Below are 17656 nucleotides of genomic sequence, written 5' to 3' on the forward strand. Positions count from 1 at the left end.
GAAAGTTTTTTGACAACCTTAAAACACATATATGCATGATTGAATAACTATGAAAGATTTTTTACTGCCTTAGAACCTATATGAGCATGATTGAATCACTATGAAAGTTTTTTGACAACCTTAGAACACATATGAGCATGATATTAGCATATATGAAAGTTTTTTGACTGCCTTATAACACATATATGCATGATTGAATCAATATGAAAGTTTTTTGACAACTTTAGAACACATATATGCATGATTGAATCACTATGAAAGTTTTTTGACAACCTTAGAACACATATAAGCATGATTTCATCACTATGAAATTGTTTTACTGCCTTAGAACACATATATGCATGATTGAATCACTATAAAATTTTTTTACTGCCTTAGAACACATATATGCTTGATTGAATCACTATGAAAGTTTTTTGAAAACCTTAGAACACATATAAGCATGATTTCATCACTATGAAAGCTTTTTGACTGCCTTATAACATATATATGCATGATTGTGATACATAACACATTTATTTGACAACCTTATAAACATTATATGCATCCGTGAATCACTGTGACATTTTCTTGACAACCTTAGAACACATATCTGCATGATTGAATCACTATGATTTTTTTTTTCAGTCTTAGAACACATATCTAAATTCTGTTATTGTCCTTCACTTTATTGCTGGTTTATGTGTCATTCAGCCATTTACTTTGATTGTATTAGACTAGGTGCATTGCATATAATTTATTTCATTATATTTTGTTTATCAATACTAACATTTCGGTTTTCTTGTAGGATGCTGGAGATGATCAACGTAGAGGAGCTGATAAAGGCATGGATGGAGGGGCAGATAGAGACAATAAAGAGGATGATGCTCCAAATCTTGGCAAGGATTAGATTCCTCAGTTTAATTTATTTCACGTACTTGTAACTAATTAGAACTTGGCAAGGACTGTACTGCAACTTATAACTTGTGTTAAATTTGTTTCACCTGCTTTGTATATGTATTTTTTATGTGTACTTTATTTTTTATATACAGGTTATATAAATTATATAACGAGAAATTCTTATCGATATTTATATTTCAAAAACTTTTTTATTTTTTTTTTAAATTTGCGACGGATTAGCGATGGATAATATTTGTCGCTAATATTCGTTGCCAATTTAAATCAGTCAATGTTTTATGATAGAATTTAATCCGTCGCTAATCCCTTTCTCAATTGGTGATGAACATTAGTGACAGATACATATTCATCATTAAATTTTAGCGACGGGATACATTTCTTTGCAAAACTAAACCTATCCTTATTTAACGACAGTTAAGCGACAAACATTATCCATCACTAATTAGTGACGGATTGACGACATATAAATTATGTTGTATTTTAGCGACCAAGATTATATGACGGTCGATTTCCGTCGTTAATCCATCGTTAAACACGTTAGCGATGGATTAACGACGGATAGCGTTCGTCGCTAATCCGCTTTTTTCTTGTAGTGACTATTGATGGGTGTAGTGGTTTGTCTTAGTAGATTTTTCTGTATTGGATTTGGGTATGTTTATGTACATTACTATTTGGATCTCCTTGGGTTCCCAAAAATAGTTGTTGGGAACTAAGAGAGCTCATTGGATCTAAAAATAGTTGTTGGACCCTGGATCCCTCTTATTGGCTCCAGGGGTGGCAACCCTAGTCCCCCAAAAAAAGAATGTTGTTCCTCGTCTCCAATGCTGCCTGTAACTAGTCAGCAAAGTGAAGAAGAAGGGGACCCTTCTTTCTTGGTTATTGTGAAATCGCCAATTAAGAAATCGATTGAGTAGTGTCTGCCCCCATCAACTTCAGCTCTTTGGGAGATCAACGTCGAGTGTGGACTGTCATTGAATTGCAGACGTCGACTATTGGACCGGTCCATCCGCGTGTTGTTGAAGGAAGGTGTGAGGATTGAATCTTTGCCAACATTTTCCATCGCCCAAGCTATGCTTGTTTAACTTTCTTCTCTTTTTGGTCGTTTATTATATTGTTTGATTGGACCGTTTTTTATCAAAACATGTATTGTTATATTAGCCAACTATTATACAACTTTATTTTGGTTTAAGTGGAATGAAATGTATGAATGCCTTCTTAGTATTGTTGTTTAGGAAAGGGATATTGATCTTTCATGAATTTTTTGTGGTATATAATCTGGTCCAAGTGTTGTTCCCAAATTGTTTGCTGGTACATAATCTTTCACGCACACCAATTGTTTGGTGAAACATCCCAACGACCCTGTTGATCCCAACCGGTTAAGTTTTTGGACATTCTTTTCTTTTTATTTTTCAGTGTTGTCACTGTTAATTTTCGTGCAACCCTCCTTGGATGCCCAAAGCGTTGCCTATCCATTGATGCTGGCTATCGGTCCCATGTCTAAATTCTATGCCTTATATTAGTCTGGCATTGTGACTTAGTTTAATTGTTTTGGGTTTGATAACCGAAGCTATTGACTGCCCAACAGGCAGTGAGGAACAAGGGTTGTTAACGCCTTGGATATTGAATTTACAATTTGATTATTGGCTGAAGATTGTTCATAAAACTTACTTTGAATATTGGTCTAAGCTCGTTGTTCAATTATCTTGTTATGTGCTTGACTACTTGATGAGTTCATTTTTTGCGAGCATATTGTCTTTAGTGCTTGTATCCTAGGTTGTTCCCGTACCCAACAGTCGTCATCATCATCAGTTGTCGCTGATGACAAATCACTTTTGTCGTCTGCAACATTTGACGTCACAACAATTGTTGTCAGTAGTTTTCACTAGCTTCAAAAAATATGTCATCGGCAAGTCAAAATGGAATATTCCGAGTTCAAAACCTTTTTATAAAAATTAATCTCCTATTTTAGGTAACATGCTTTGGATAAATTTTAACCCATCGTTAAAAAGCTGTTCATTAGGAGTCGTTCATTAGAATATGAATTGGATCCAAAATAACAGATCTCAAATATGTAACAAATGTATTTGGATCCATCAAAAAAACTATAAAATAGGGAGGCACCCTCCTATTTTAGTATATGGAGTCCAAAACCCTAGCTACAATCCTACTTTGCCAAAAATCTCTGTACGACTAGCCAAGTTGAACCTACTTAGCTTAGCCTAGGTCTTAGGTCTCTTATCTGATCTCGTTTTGGAGCCCGTGCCTAGCTGAAGTGTCACTTTTGTTCTCTCATGCTCATCAACAACATAGGACAAGTTACATAAGCCCGAAGGTGAAAATTCGGTTTTCCTTATTGCTCATTTTGTTTACTAATTGTTGAAAGCCTTAACATTTGTATATTTCTTTATTTTCATATTTTTCCTTATCTTTGATGACTCTTGCCATCGAGCTCGCATTTTCGTATAGAATTCTCATACGAGGTACGAACACTCGTGAGCTGCCACCCCGAAACAAAGATTTGGAGCTCCTGGTTTGACTGATCTCTTCTCATTGGAGGAAGAAAAGTACGTAACCTTGAAGAACATACCCCACAATTTCTAAAATTCATATATGGATTTCAGATCCTTTAATAAATTTTTCTCTTGAAACCCCTTCTTTTTGCTTTAAAAAATTTTGCGGTTCCACAATTAGGGCCACCTTTGCTATTCTCATGTGATTCAAGGTCACGTCATTTCATCTAGTGTGAACTAAAATCATGTAATTTCAAATCACAAGGTGGATAACGTCATTTCGAGAGTGGAAAAAATGATGCCAAAAGTGATTTTGAATTTTGATACCTCATTGTCTCATGTTGCTTGCAATGTGAGAAATGAGTTAAATGGGAATCACTCTTACAACCACGAGAGAAGGATTTTCATAGTTTGTTAAACACAAAGTCCATATGAACATTTTCTGGTACACTTCTACATCCAAGGTAGACTTTAATGATAAATTAAAGGAACAAAATCAAGTGAGGGAACATGTTTTTTGGGTTTTTTCCATAATCATCCTCTTATCCTATCACTGATGGACAAATCCACCCCTGCCTTGTTTCATTTCTCAAATTCATCTTTATCTTCCTACAATCATTCTCGAAACATCATAGATGCAGGTTAACTCCCGTCAGAAAATCACATTGTACATTTCAAATGTGCTGCTGCACTTAAGCACCCACCATCTGCAGTTGGACCCCAGAGTTGACAGGCTGTTATGGAAAAGGTGGAGGGTGCTCAAGCGGCAGAACATAAAAAATGTGCAATATTTTTATGACCTTGATTGTTGGTTGGCGGAATTGAGGAGTCTTTTGTGGAATTAGGATTTCTAATTGTTGGTGGTGAAAATTTAGGGTTTCCGGTTTGAATTCGAATGGAGAATGCACATGGAAAGGAGTGTTTAGGTGTTTCGAGATATCTGCGTGAGTTTTTTTTTTTCAACAGAGATATGGAGCATGTGATTGGTGGCATGTTTTGGCTCTGCATGAAGATCAGAAGCAGATCTTTCGGTGAGCTTTATCTAGGCCTTAATATTCAAACAGGAGAATAAGTTGCTATTAAGTTGGAATCTGTGAAGACTAATTGCATTCCCAAATTCACTATGAAACTAAATTGTATATCCTTCTCCAAAGAGGAACGACCATTCCTCTCTGTTTTCCATTCTCTCTAGCTGGACACCACCATGGACGATCAATCGGCAGATGGACCGTGTTCGAATAAACTCATCTTAAAGTAGGCGAGTGGGCCATCTTCTGTATGATTTGTTTAGTTTTGAGAAATTGGTTGATTCTTGCTTTTGTTTTAGAGTGAGATATGTAGTCATTTGCTAGGTGGTGCTGGATTGCACAGAATTTCATGAAGCATTGAGTTCGATAATTAAATGGAATGCATAGCTTTGACCAAAATATAAATTGGAGATGCCAAAAAACTCTAGGATGCCCTACAAAGTTACACATAAAACAATGAAATCTTGTGAGAAATAGCATCTTTCCTTCAAACTCCATATTGTCTTAAGACAGTATAATCATGAAAAAATTTGGTTCAAATGCCAAGTTTCAAACTCCACATGGTTATGGTACACCTTGATTGAACACATGGTTTAGAGTCACATCCCATGGCAGATGAATTGCATGGCATTTTAAACTCTTGTCACTACGTACGCTTGCACCTTTTATGATGTGGCCGTATGTGTGTGTGTGTGTGAGAGAGAGAGAGAGAGAGAGAGAGAGAGAGAGAGAGAGAGAGAGAGATAATATTCTTATTGCGAACTGTTATTAGAGTTTGCTACTGAAAGCAGCAAGGAGTTGTTGGATATTATTTATCCTAAGTCATATGGACTATCCAAATCGGTGCTCCCGCCTTCACTATGAGGTCTTACTATGCGAAGGATGTCTGATTGTAGCAGTCAAGGTTGCTGCCATAGCTCACCCCAAGTATGTCACAGTACCGCTTGTAGAACCCAATCCGATCTGCAACCCTGGAATCAGTTCCATGGCCACATTCCAGGCCTCCATTGATGATGTTTGTGATTACACCGTAGCCGGGAAGTCTCCCTGCAGCCGTGTCCGCAGACGTAGGAGTCCATTGCCCAGTGATGACAGCGTGTGGTGAAGGCTTTGGTGATTGAGGAGTCATCCAAAACCATATGGCTGTCTTAAATGAAATTACTGGATCGGTAGCAACTGCATCAGGGTTGTTCAGCAAATCATACCCTATTGCTACCCCAGCAGGCCCATAGTTATAGTTGCTGCAAAATTGAAACAGATAATGTTTTAGGCAGTTTTTTTTAGCTATACCATTACTGACATTAAGAGATAAGGCCTATAGATGAGAAGCCAAACTGGTCTTGGTGTCTATGAACCAGTTCCAATTTGAAAAATGTGTGCATATATAGAACCCATCCCAATATATAGAGGGAGGACAAGGTGCATTGTGATATGACACTTTTGTGTGCTTCTGCACCTGAACACCTACAATCTTTGGGTTACAGCCTATCTGCTGTGGGGCCAACAACCGATGATGGGTCCAGACTTTGCAATTGATCTCAATAACAATATATATATATATATATACATAGGCGAGCACTTGTCCCCATCGGAAGCCGATAGATGTCTCCTTAAAAGTTTCTCGCTAGGGTTGAAGGGAAAGGATTTAATCAGCTAGACAAAAAGACGCTTTTCAATTATAAATCGCTTATCAAGCGAGTGAATTTTGCAGATCCCAAGTTAATGACATAACATTTAAGAACAGACACGTGTCCGCATTTAGAAGGGCGATCACTCCAGTTACGTATCCTACTCAACTTTGACCTTCTCAACCTGTCTAAAATTAATTTTCAATTAGAAAACTGAAGTGAAAACTTAGTAGAGGTCTTACTATGAGATTTGCATTGGTCCTCTGCCATAGTATTTCTTTCCAGAGGCACAAGGCCATTGAGTACTGGCAACACAGTAGTCGCCTGGGTTACCTTGCTCTTGGAGAAAGCAGTACCCCCAAGAGTAGGCTCCATCTGGTGCAGTTGCCCATCCACCTGCATGAAGAATTTACAAATGTCATATTGGTCCTTGTATTACAAAAGATCGATGGAAAGATATGTCTAATTTTGCAGATTTCTAAAGGGAAAATATTCGACAGTGACGCTAGCTTGCTAATCCTGAGTGTGGTTTCTTTCTGTGGTAAACGAAAGAAAAAAAATCTACACAATGGTTTCATGCAAAAAGATGACAGTTAAAGAAGGATCAGTCTTGAACATCACATACTCAAGATTAGCAATCCTCATTAAGTTGTGTAGCCATATTTCCGTTGGGGTTATTCATCTTCTCATACCTGTTGTTTCATGGGATGTCTGGCCAAGGAAGGCAGCAATTTCTCTTTTACGAGTGGCATCATCACCTATAGTGCCGAAGCCGCTAAACGCATTAGCGGCGGTAATGAAGGCATTGTAAGTGTAGAATCCATGAGCAGGACAAGCCGAATCATTCCGATGCAACAGCATCTGGTTGAAGATAGCCTCTGAAATGAAAGAACTCAAGCCACTAGTGCACTGGCTCTGGCACCCAGTTCCACAGTAGGCACTGGTGCTGCCACAATAACCATATTGGCTGCAGCACAACCCTCCTGAACACACAGCACCCCCTGCTTGACTACCACATTGCTGTGCTAATGCAGGCAATGCACCTAATAACAGAGAAAAGAGCAGCAATGTCAAAGAGAAGAACCCCATGACAGAAAGATACAGTAGAAAGAAGAAGGAAATCTGAGTAGGGAAGAATTTATAATTATTCTTCTATGCTTGGATGAGATTGATGCACCTATAAATAGGCACCCTTCGCTTGTGAAATGACTGTATTTTCTTAAAATAGGATATGTGCTGGACCCAGCAAGTCAACCTAAATTATCTTTGTAATTATATAATGGGAACACTTGAAGCCCAAGCAACAAACAAACCATTTGTTTTTTGTTTTCAATGTCTTCAGTTTGTGTGGTCTTGACTCAGGACTCCGCCATAGAGACGTGCACAGACTTTAGGGTGATGACGACAGATTCGACTCCAATCGTGCAATGGATGTTAACTGACTTTAGGGTGTTTTTAAATGTACCTCGATCTGGAGTCAAAAATTTGTGCAATCATATTGCACTTTGATCTTTTCACCTCGATGCTATGGATTCACAAAAGAAAATGAAAAAACTGTGACGGTTTACACTCGGTCACTGTTGAGTTTATTTATAGTGACAATCAGAACTGTCACTAAAATGTAAAATAAAAAATAGTTGAAGATGTGTGGGGCAAAATTATTTCGCATACTCGTTTCACTTGTAAAAGTTGTTAGATGTTAACTGAATCAGAACTATGGTTGTTAATGATCAGGGCTGGTATACTGCAGAATGAATGGAACACAGACAGTTTTGGCTTGCTAGACTCGTTTGTTTCTAGATCCAGCTCGGACTTGGTCTCTAGGTGAGTCGAGATTATAAGATCGAGCCAGATGAGCCAAGTCTGCACTGGCTTGTGCAGAAATACTTGTGTTTTATGGAGTGAGAACAAAAAGATTCGAACCAACTGTTCTACACTGTTTTTTGTAACATAACTTTTTTTATTACACTTAAATCATATATATTATGTGTGTACAAGCTCGCACGAGCTGAGCTTAACACCTTCCTTTCACGCTCAACTCGTTTATGCAAAATGAATAGTGAGTCAAAGTGACAAGCCTAAATGTGCTTTGGTGCGAGCCAAACTGAACCGAGCCACGAGCAGCCTGGCTTGTTGAGTGGCCTTATTAATGACCTTATTTAATAAGCTTACCATGCTCCTCAAGCTTGAGGTAAACGCTAATTAGTGACAGACCTAACAAAAGTCAGTAGATGGTTGGGGTTGCAATGCAGATCAAGGTCTCAACTGGTTTTGGATCGAATTTTGCACCGAACGCCAAATCCCTCAAAATTCTTTAGAACGAGGGATTTGGCATTGGTGATTTTTCAATATCAACCGATTCCATCTAGTTTCTAGCCAAATAGAGGCCCATCCAAGTGCACCTTTGGGTGCAAGCAGATGACCAGATTCATTAGGCAGTCCTAGTCGAATATCACTGGGTCACTGTTTCACCCGAATTATATTGAACAATTTCCGGGTCCTATGTAAAGAACTTGTTGGAGTCGACTTCCGGAGCCATTAGAAAAAGGGCCCAAAATAAAGAAATAGTGCATATACTGAATGAGGATAGCCAGGGTGTCAATGGATCGGGTTTGAGTGGGACGGACCTGTACCGAACCCTTTAGGGTAAATTAGGGTTTGATGTCCAATTAGAATCTAAGTCAGACTCAAAGGGTCCAATTAATACATGGAGCCAGGTATGGTTTGTGAAATTTCATATTAAGACCAGGCCCCGACCTGAGTTCCATTTAAGATCCATAAATTTTTAATATAAAAAAGATAAAAACTATTATTTACTGGGTATGGTGGGTTCTGGTTCATGTAATCCATATATATATATATAGGACCCGGGTATGGTTTTTCTTATGATGGGTCTGGTTAGACCCCAAACTGAACCCAGTACTAAAAGCATAAATCAGATCCGGGTTTGGTCTTACCTAGATTTAAACCAGATCTTACTCATTGACACCTTTAAGGATATCAGATTCCGTGATCAGGGACCAACACCTATTCACTGTGCCACGTAGTGCCAGCCCCCTCCTTTAAGAGAGCTAGGCTCAGGTGCCATCACATGGCACACTTTGATGCGTGCCCCTGCACCTGATTTCCTCCATCTTTGTCTGTCAGTCTGTCAGTTGTTGGGTCCAAAAGCAGATAATCATGGAGGGCATCCATGTGCAGAGGCACACTCAGATAAGGAGGTCCTTGTTTTCTTATCAGGTTGTGTCAATATTGTAACAACATATCAACCAGAAAAAATTAATGAAACTTATGTTTTGGGTGTGTCAATATTGTAAGTTTGTAAAAGTGTCCAACTCGGGTCGGATCTAGTTATTACTGAATCTAAACTTATTGGATCTAGCCAAACTGGATTCACAAGCTAGCAGTGTCTGATGGAATGGAAAAAGAAGGTAACACAGATAGCTAATTTGATGTATTTTTTATATGTAATCATACAAATCTACATGCCGAATTAATTGGATTTCAGATTCAGTCAGTTATCAGATCTAAATCCGATCCGATTACATCCCTAATTGTGCTACAGTACTGTTACAGTGCTACTGATGCACAATACTTCCTTCACCTTCTATCGATACTTAATTTGAGAAAACGTGATGATTAAATTTTTGATCTAATGATTGAGATTTATTGAATGTAGACTACTTATTAGCCAAGTCAATTCAACAAAAATGAAGTAATTAGAAAAAACACCATTCATGCTAAAAGTGCCTAGCATGGTGTACTTAGGGACGATACGATATTTCTCTAAGAATTTAGCAAATGGTCCTGGATGATGTTCACCTAATCTGTCATATCTACCATAGTATTTGCCACCATAGTCAGATTTGATGGCTTTAATCCTTTTGCCAAGTTGATTTTCAACTTTAGCCTTAAATGATTTGAACACATCTAGTGACTGAGATTTTTTATGAATTAAATACAGTACCCATAACGTGAATAGTCATCTACGAACGTTATAAAATATTATTAAGTATTTCAAGAAGCTATAAGAAATGACCCACAAATATTTGTATAAATATGTTCTAAAATGTATGTTCTTCTGTCAGCACATATTTTCCTTATGTTTGTTTATTTTCCTTTTATACACTTAACACAAACCTGAAATTCGGTGAAATCACGAGAATCAAGAATCTCACTTGCCATAAGTCTTTCAATTCTTTGTTTTGAAATGTGACCTAAGCGCTTGTGCGATAATAAAACAGAATTCTCATTAGCTAATTTTTGTTTTGTACCACGTGAACTTGAATGCAAGGTTTCATGATATGAGGCAACAATATTAAGTAAATATAGGTCATCGACCATAGATAAAGAACCAGTTTCAATAAAGTTTTAAATTAAGAAATAACTTAAACTCATTATTTTTAAATAAACAAGAATAACCAAATTTGTCTAATACAAAAATAGAAACTAAATTTTGTCTAAATGACGGTATAATGTATGTCTTTTTCAAATCTAAATAATAATTAGCCTTTAATAATAACCTAAAAGTCTCTATTGCCTCAACATAAACTGATTTGCCATCGCTTACATAGCTAAATCTTTCAACATCAATTGACATTCGACAACTTAAGCAACCTTGTATAGACACACTTATGTGAGTGATAGCACCTGAATCCATCCACCAAGTGTGTTTGGGTACAGAAGTTAAATTAACCTCAGAACAAACCAAAGTAAGAAGGGTACCTTTCTTTTCACGCCAAGTATGATATTTGATAATCCTTGTTCATGTGACCCTCACTCGTGCAAAAGAAACAACATAACTTTGTATCCTGATAATTTTTCTGTTTTTTTTGCAATAGAGGGTTCACTGCAACTTTCTTATCATTTTTTCTTTTCTTAAATTTATCTTTAGAGGTAACTGCCAAGTGAAAACTTTTTATTTTTTTTGTTTCATCATTTTTTTCTTCTTGCATACAGTGTGAAATAAGCCAATTTAGAGTGTATTTATCTTTTTGGCAGTTATAACTAACCTTAAATTGACTGTAATATGCAGGAAGAGATATTAGAACTAAATGTACAAGTAAGTCCTCACATAGCTCTAATTTTAGTGTTTTTAGTTTTGAAGTAAGATGAGACAGTTTTGTAATGTACTCCCTTATGTTCCTTTTACTTTTATACCTCATTAAAATAAGACTTGATAGGAGAGTTCTTTGTCTCAACCTTTTTATTGTTTAATATATTTTTTTTTAATTTCCTTAAGAAACTTCTTGGCATTAACCTCTTTAGACATAGTACCCCTAAAGGTTTTCAGAGTTGCACGTTTCATGATCATAAGATTCATGTGGTTGAATTGATCCTATTTCTCATAGTTTCTTTTATCCTCAGTTGAACTTTTATCTATGAGAACAGTGGGTTGATCCTCTCGAAGCGTAACATCTAAATTCATACAGTCGAGAACAATCATAACATTTTCTTTCTAGTTTTGAAGTTTGAGCAATTCAAAACAGGGATTGAATTGATATTTGCAGATATTGTAAAAGCAAAAGAATTTACCGAATCAAGAACAAAATAAATCATAACAAGATATACATATTTACATGCATTAACATTAATTAACACATTCAAATTGTTGATTTTCTTTTAAGACAAAAGTCTCTGTTTGTCTGTGTGAGTGTTCATGTGTGCTATTTATGTAAATATATTTATCTATTTATATACATACAAAAATATAAATATATTAACACAAAAATATAAAACATGTAAATAAAATTGCATTTTTTTTTAAAAATAAATACTATTAGTGATGGCTGAAACTGCCACTAATTATAAAGTATTGTTTTTTAAACCAAAGACCTATATTGTTTAAGTGTTTTTCAAAGCAAAGACTTGCAGTGATGACTGAAGCCATCTCTCTAGGTTCTCTTGTGATGTAAGTAACTGTCACTAGCGATTTTATTTAGTGACAGTTTGACCTATTACTAAAACATTTTGAGACAGGACATCTAGTGATGTCTCTTGTGTTTTTAGCAATAGATATTGGGGCCTTTAGTGACAAAAAAGTCTGTCACTAAAAGTCCATTTTGTTGTAGTGATTTATGGTCTGACCTACTCCCTCCTCCCCCTGTCTAGGTATGTAAATGATTTGGATTTGGATTGAACGTGGCCAATACCATATTCGGCTCATTATCTAATGTTGGCTAAACTGATTCCAATTTGGATTCTGATTTGAATGGTGACAAGCTCATGCCTGATCCACTTTTTACATGTAAATGGATTTGATATCCATCAAATTAGGATTCGGTCGCAAAAACTCAAAACCATATTTCCATCCAATTATAATCGGATATGGTTCTAGCTTACCAAATGCATGTAAACGGAATTGAATTCGGTCAGATATCAGAAAAAACCGATTCATTTACATCCCCTACTTGTAAAAGTTGTTAGATGTTAACTGAATCAGAACTATGGTTGGTATACTGCCGAATAAATGGAACACAGACAGACAGACAGACAGACAGTCTTGGCTTGCTTGGCTCGTTTGTTTCTGGATCCAGCTCGGACTTGGTCTCTAAGTGAGTCGAGCTAAGATCGAGCCAAGTCTGCACTGGCTTGTGCAGAAATACTTGCGTTTTATGGAGTGAGAACAAAGGGATTCGAACATTAAGCCTGCATCCTGTAGGCCTTGTACATGTTCAGTAACCAACTGTCCTACACTGTTTTTTGTAACATAACTTTTTTATTACACTTAAATCATATGTACACTTGCATGAGCTGAGCTTAACACCTTCCTTTCACGCTCATCAACTCGTTTATGCTAAATGAACAGTGAGTCAAACTGAACCGAGCCACGAGCTGCTTGGCTTGTTGACTGGCCTTATTAATGACCTTATTTAATAAGCTTACCAGGCTCCTCAAGCTTGAGGTAAACGCTAATTAGTGACAGACCTAACAAAAGTCAGTAGATGGTTGGGGTTGCAATGCAGATCAAGGTCTCAACTGGTTTTGGATCAAATTTTGCACCGAACACCAAATCCCTCAAAATTCTTTCGAACGAGGTATTTGGCATTGGTGATTTTTCAATATCAACAGATTCCATCTAGTTTCTAGCCAAACAGAGGCCCATCCAAGTGCACTTTTGGGTGCAAGCAGATGACTGGATCCGCGCATATCAGATTCATTAGGCAGTCCTGGTCCAATATCACTGGGTCACTGTTTCACCCGAATCATATTGAACAATTTCCGGGTCCTATGTAAAGAACTTGGCCCATGCACTAATTTAGTTAGAAGCAATTAATAACTTGTTGGAGTCGACTTCCGGAGCCATTAGAAAAAGGGCCCAAAATAAAGAAATAGTGCATATACTGACAGAGGATAGCCAGGGTGTCAATGGATCGGGTTTGAGTGGGACCGACCTGTACCAAACCCTTTAGGGTAAATTAGGGTTTGATGTCCAATTAGAATCTAAGTCAGACTCAAAGGGTCCAATTAATACATGGAGCCAGGTATGGTTTGTGAAATTTCATACTAAGACCAGGCCCCGACCTGAGTTCCAATTAAGATCCATAATTTTTTAATATAAAAAAAGATCAAAATTATTATTTACTGGGTATGGTGGGTTCTGGTTCATGTAATCCATATATATATATATATATATATATATATATATAGGACCCGGGTATGGTTTTTCTTATGATGGGTCCTGTTAGACCCCAAACTGAACCCAGTACTAAAAGCATAGATCAGATCCGGGTTGTTTTTTTTGGAACGAAGAAAGGAAAACCCCAGGTGGGACCTTGTTTTCTTATCAGGTTGAGCAACCAAGCTATCCATGTAGAAACATATAATATCAAACCGGAAAATGTAATGAAATTTATGTTTTGGGTGTGTCAATATTGTAAGTTTGTAAAAGTGTCCAACTCGGGTCGGATCTAGTTATTACTGAATCTAACCTTATTGGATCTAGCCAAACTGGATTCAAGCTAGCAAAGTCGGATGGAATGGAAAAAGAAGGTAACACACAGATAGCTAATTGGATGTATTTTTATATGTAATCAGGTTGACACACAGGCTGTTTGGTTTCAGATTCATTTCGGTCTCAGATTTATATGTAAATCTACATGCCGAATTAATTGGATTAATTAGGATTCATTTCCGTCTCAGATTCAGATACAAATCTACATACCAAACTAATTGGATTTCAGATTCAGTCAGTTATCAGATCTAAATCCGATCCGATTACATCCCTAATTGTGCTACAGTACTGTTACAGTGCTACTGATGCACAATACTTCCTTCACCTTCTATCTATACTTAATTTGAGAAAACGTGATGATTAAATTTTCGATCTAATAATTGAGATTTATTCAATGTAGACTACTTATTAGCCAAGTCAATTCAATAAAAATGAAGTAATTAGAAAAAAAAAATTTGTGGATAACATCACCTCTCCAAGTCAATTCAATAAAAATGAAGTAATTAAAAACAAAAGTTGTACATGACATCACCTCTCTCTCTCTCTCTCTCTCTAGCGTATTGTGTTTAATATTGTAGGCGGGTCATACTCTGGATGGATCTAGGCATTACTGAATCCGATCTTCTGTGATCTATCCTAATGGGATTCAGATTCACGGAGTCGGATGGGGAAAAGGCAATACCTACTCCAAATCCAGAACCGGAGTATGTGCATAATTTTTTTTTTTTTACCTAATTACTATTTGTGTTGACCCGAACCCTACCCGAGCAATATGTGGGGCGGTTTTGGAATGCAAGTTTTCTTGGATATCGGACCCAACCCAGCTGACCCGTCTTTTATATGTAGTAAATTTGGAAGCATGATAAATTTGGAAGAAATTAACATCATTTTCTAGATTACATAAAACAAATTTTAATATGCTTCCACAGCCATTCATTCATTTTTTTTTTGTGAGATATTTAACATCTTTAATATTTAATTGCGGCCAGACTATGACAGTGGCAGTAACAGCACTTGAAAATTATCTAATAACAGACCAATCTTCTTTTTCAATATCGAGTTTGGCTTGAAGGGATATTCTACAATATATATAGCATGGAGGTATTTTGTATTCATCATTGACTACCCGCGTGGCCAGTGGGTGGTTGTGAAGGTGTTGAATTGAAGACAGGGGATATCAAACCCCGCTGGTGCACGAGTGTGTCAGTAGCTTGAAAAGCAAGGTGGTCATGAAGCTCCACCCGGGGTTTTCTCACCCTTCTCTGCAAGGGTTCCTCGTCATAAAAAAAAAATTGTTCATCATTGACGTCATTTTGAATCATATGATGAGTGGAAAAAATGATGCCAAAAGTGATTTTGAATTTTTGCTACCTCATTGTCTCATGCTTACATCCACGAGAGAAGGTTTTTCATTTGAGGCCAAGCAGGCATATACGAGATAGAATTGCTTGTGATTTTCATCCCATGAGATGCAAGCAAATCGTATGAACTTTTCACGCAGATATTGTTGCTTGGTGTGCACTTTGAAAGTGTATTTTTAAAAGATGTTTTTATGAAAAGAGTTTATGAAAGTTGGTCACCAAATTAAAAAAATCCAACTCTCACAACTAGTGAGAACGGGGATCGAACACGAGGAACGGTTTGATACAACTTCGTATTCCAAGAATGCTAACTATTTATTGCCTTAAAAAGGAAAATTAAACTAATTAAAAGTACTTACAACATAAGAATTAAATAATTATTAGAAATATCAAATGATGCTGAAATTGAAATTAATTACAAAATTCAAATGTGACAAAAAAGACTCCAATTAACTAAGAATTGAAAATACGAAAAAAAAAACTAAAAATGGAGCTTTTCCACCTTTGCTTCTTCACTTTAACTTTAAATTTACTTCATTTCAATCATATGAAATCAGCAAATGGCACCACCTCCAGCAAAAATAATACAAAAACACACGAAATCCAAAATCTACTCTAATTTAAACTTCTACTTGAAATTACAATTTTGCTACTAGATATTGCATAAATTCTTATCAGAACAGGATTTTGTAATTTGATTGAATCAAAAAGCAATTGGATTCCAATACTCCACATTCTTTCCAAATATATTCTCAAAACATTAATGAAGAGGATCCAATTTACAGAATTAAAAAATTCAAAGTAGAACTTGATTATTAACCAATGAACAACAACTCCCAAAATCTGGAAATTGCTGTCAAAACTTCTGATAGCTTCCACAATTTAACAAATTTAGTCTAGCAAAATAGATTAAAAATTAATGAAAAATTCACAACAGAAATTAGATTCATTCATGAATCCAATCCATTTTACAAATTTAGATTTGGATTCTGAAAACTCTAGATATAACAAAAACTAGAAAAAATGCAAAAAATAAAAGTTGCAGAAAATAAAGATGCCAAAATATATGGCAAAAAAAAGAAGCTCAAAACGAAACATCAATCAGACTCCGATCATGCTGAATTTTTTTAAAGAGCAGCTAGACTTAAGCACAAATCATATCCAATTTATGAATCATGATTTGGATTCCAAAATCTATAGATACACTAAAAACAAAAGGACAAAAAAATCAAGAAAAATGAAATTCTAGAATTCTAGAATTTGACACTTTAATCTATTGAATTAGATCAAAGAATGATCAATTCTAAATTCTTGGAATCAAATCTATTTATTTAACTAATCTAAGTTTAGAAAAAAAAATAAACAAGAATTAAATTATAGAAATTAAAATCTAATCTATTAGATGGATTGATCTAATGCTCTAATTGAATTAAAATCAATCAAGAATAGATCCCCATCTTGTTTTTAGATTTTCTTAAGAACAAAAAAAAAATATAGCAAAAGAGAAATTGCAACAAACAAATTTCAAAATGAACAAAAGAAATCAAAGAAGAAAGACAAGAAAAAATAAAGAGAATTCATAGGGAATTAAGAAAAAAAGAGGGATTGGAAAACTCACCAAACCTTAGATCTAGTGAATTTGATTGATCATCAACCTTGTAAATGTATGCAACTCCACTCCAGATTTGGCTCCAAGTACTCCTCCATTGTTGATTTAGAAGAAGAAGAAGAGAAAGGAGAGAGAAAACAAGAAAGCAATGGAAAAATTACTTGAAAAGGAGAAAGAAGGGGAAATGAAGGAATGTAGTTGGCTTGAAATGGGCTAAGATGCCCTTCACTCCAGCCCATTAGTGCTAGTTAAACTAAAAATTAGGTTTAATTAACAATTATAAATTAACTACCTAAAGTTTTCTTATTTACATTTTAGTACCTAACTAATAAAAAATTCTAAAAAGGGGGTGGCACTATTTTTAAAAAGGGTTTTAAAGAATTTATGAAATGGATTTGGGATTTAACATTTGCTGAACACATTGGCATTGGATCCATAATACAATTAATGTGTTTAAGACTGGATCAAGGAAAGAATTGCCTTGGGATTCGGTTTAGAATCATAAAACGGCCATAATTTCCTCATTTAAACTCTGAAATCTGCACGATTCGAACCGTGACTTCTTTAACCTTGAAACATCATAAGAATAAAATATAAACCAATAAAACATACTTAAATACATGATTTATATGATAAAATAAATGCATATTCATGCAATATCAAATTTCC

General features: G+C 35.9%; 1 protein-coding gene across 1 annotated transcript; it reads right to left on the reverse strand.

Moving 5' to 3' along the window:
- Nucleotides 1-5171: 5171 nt before the first annotated feature.
- LOC149811209 (endochitinase-like) lies at nucleotides 5172-7167 on the reverse strand. Its single transcript, XM_089994010.1, has 3 exons — nucleotides 6756-7167; nucleotides 6306-6459; nucleotides 5172-5676 (listed from the first exon to the last, which is right to left on the reverse strand). Exons 1-3 carry the CDS (start codon nucleotides 7150-7152, stop codon nucleotides 5307-5309), a joined length of 921 nt encoding a protein of 306 aa, XP_089850136.1. The 5' UTR covers nucleotides 7153-7167; the 3' UTR covers nucleotides 5172-5306.
- Nucleotides 7168-17656: the final 10489 nt, after the last annotated feature.

The sequence above is a fragment of the Nuphar pumila genome, unplaced genomic scaffold (genome assembly GCF_984573655.1).
Source record: "Nuphar pumila unplaced genomic scaffold, dmNupPumi1.hap1.1 HAP1_SCAFFOLD_115, whole genome shotgun sequence".
NCBI lineage: Eukaryota > Viridiplantae > Streptophyta > Magnoliopsida > Nymphaeales > Nymphaeaceae > Nuphar > Nuphar pumila.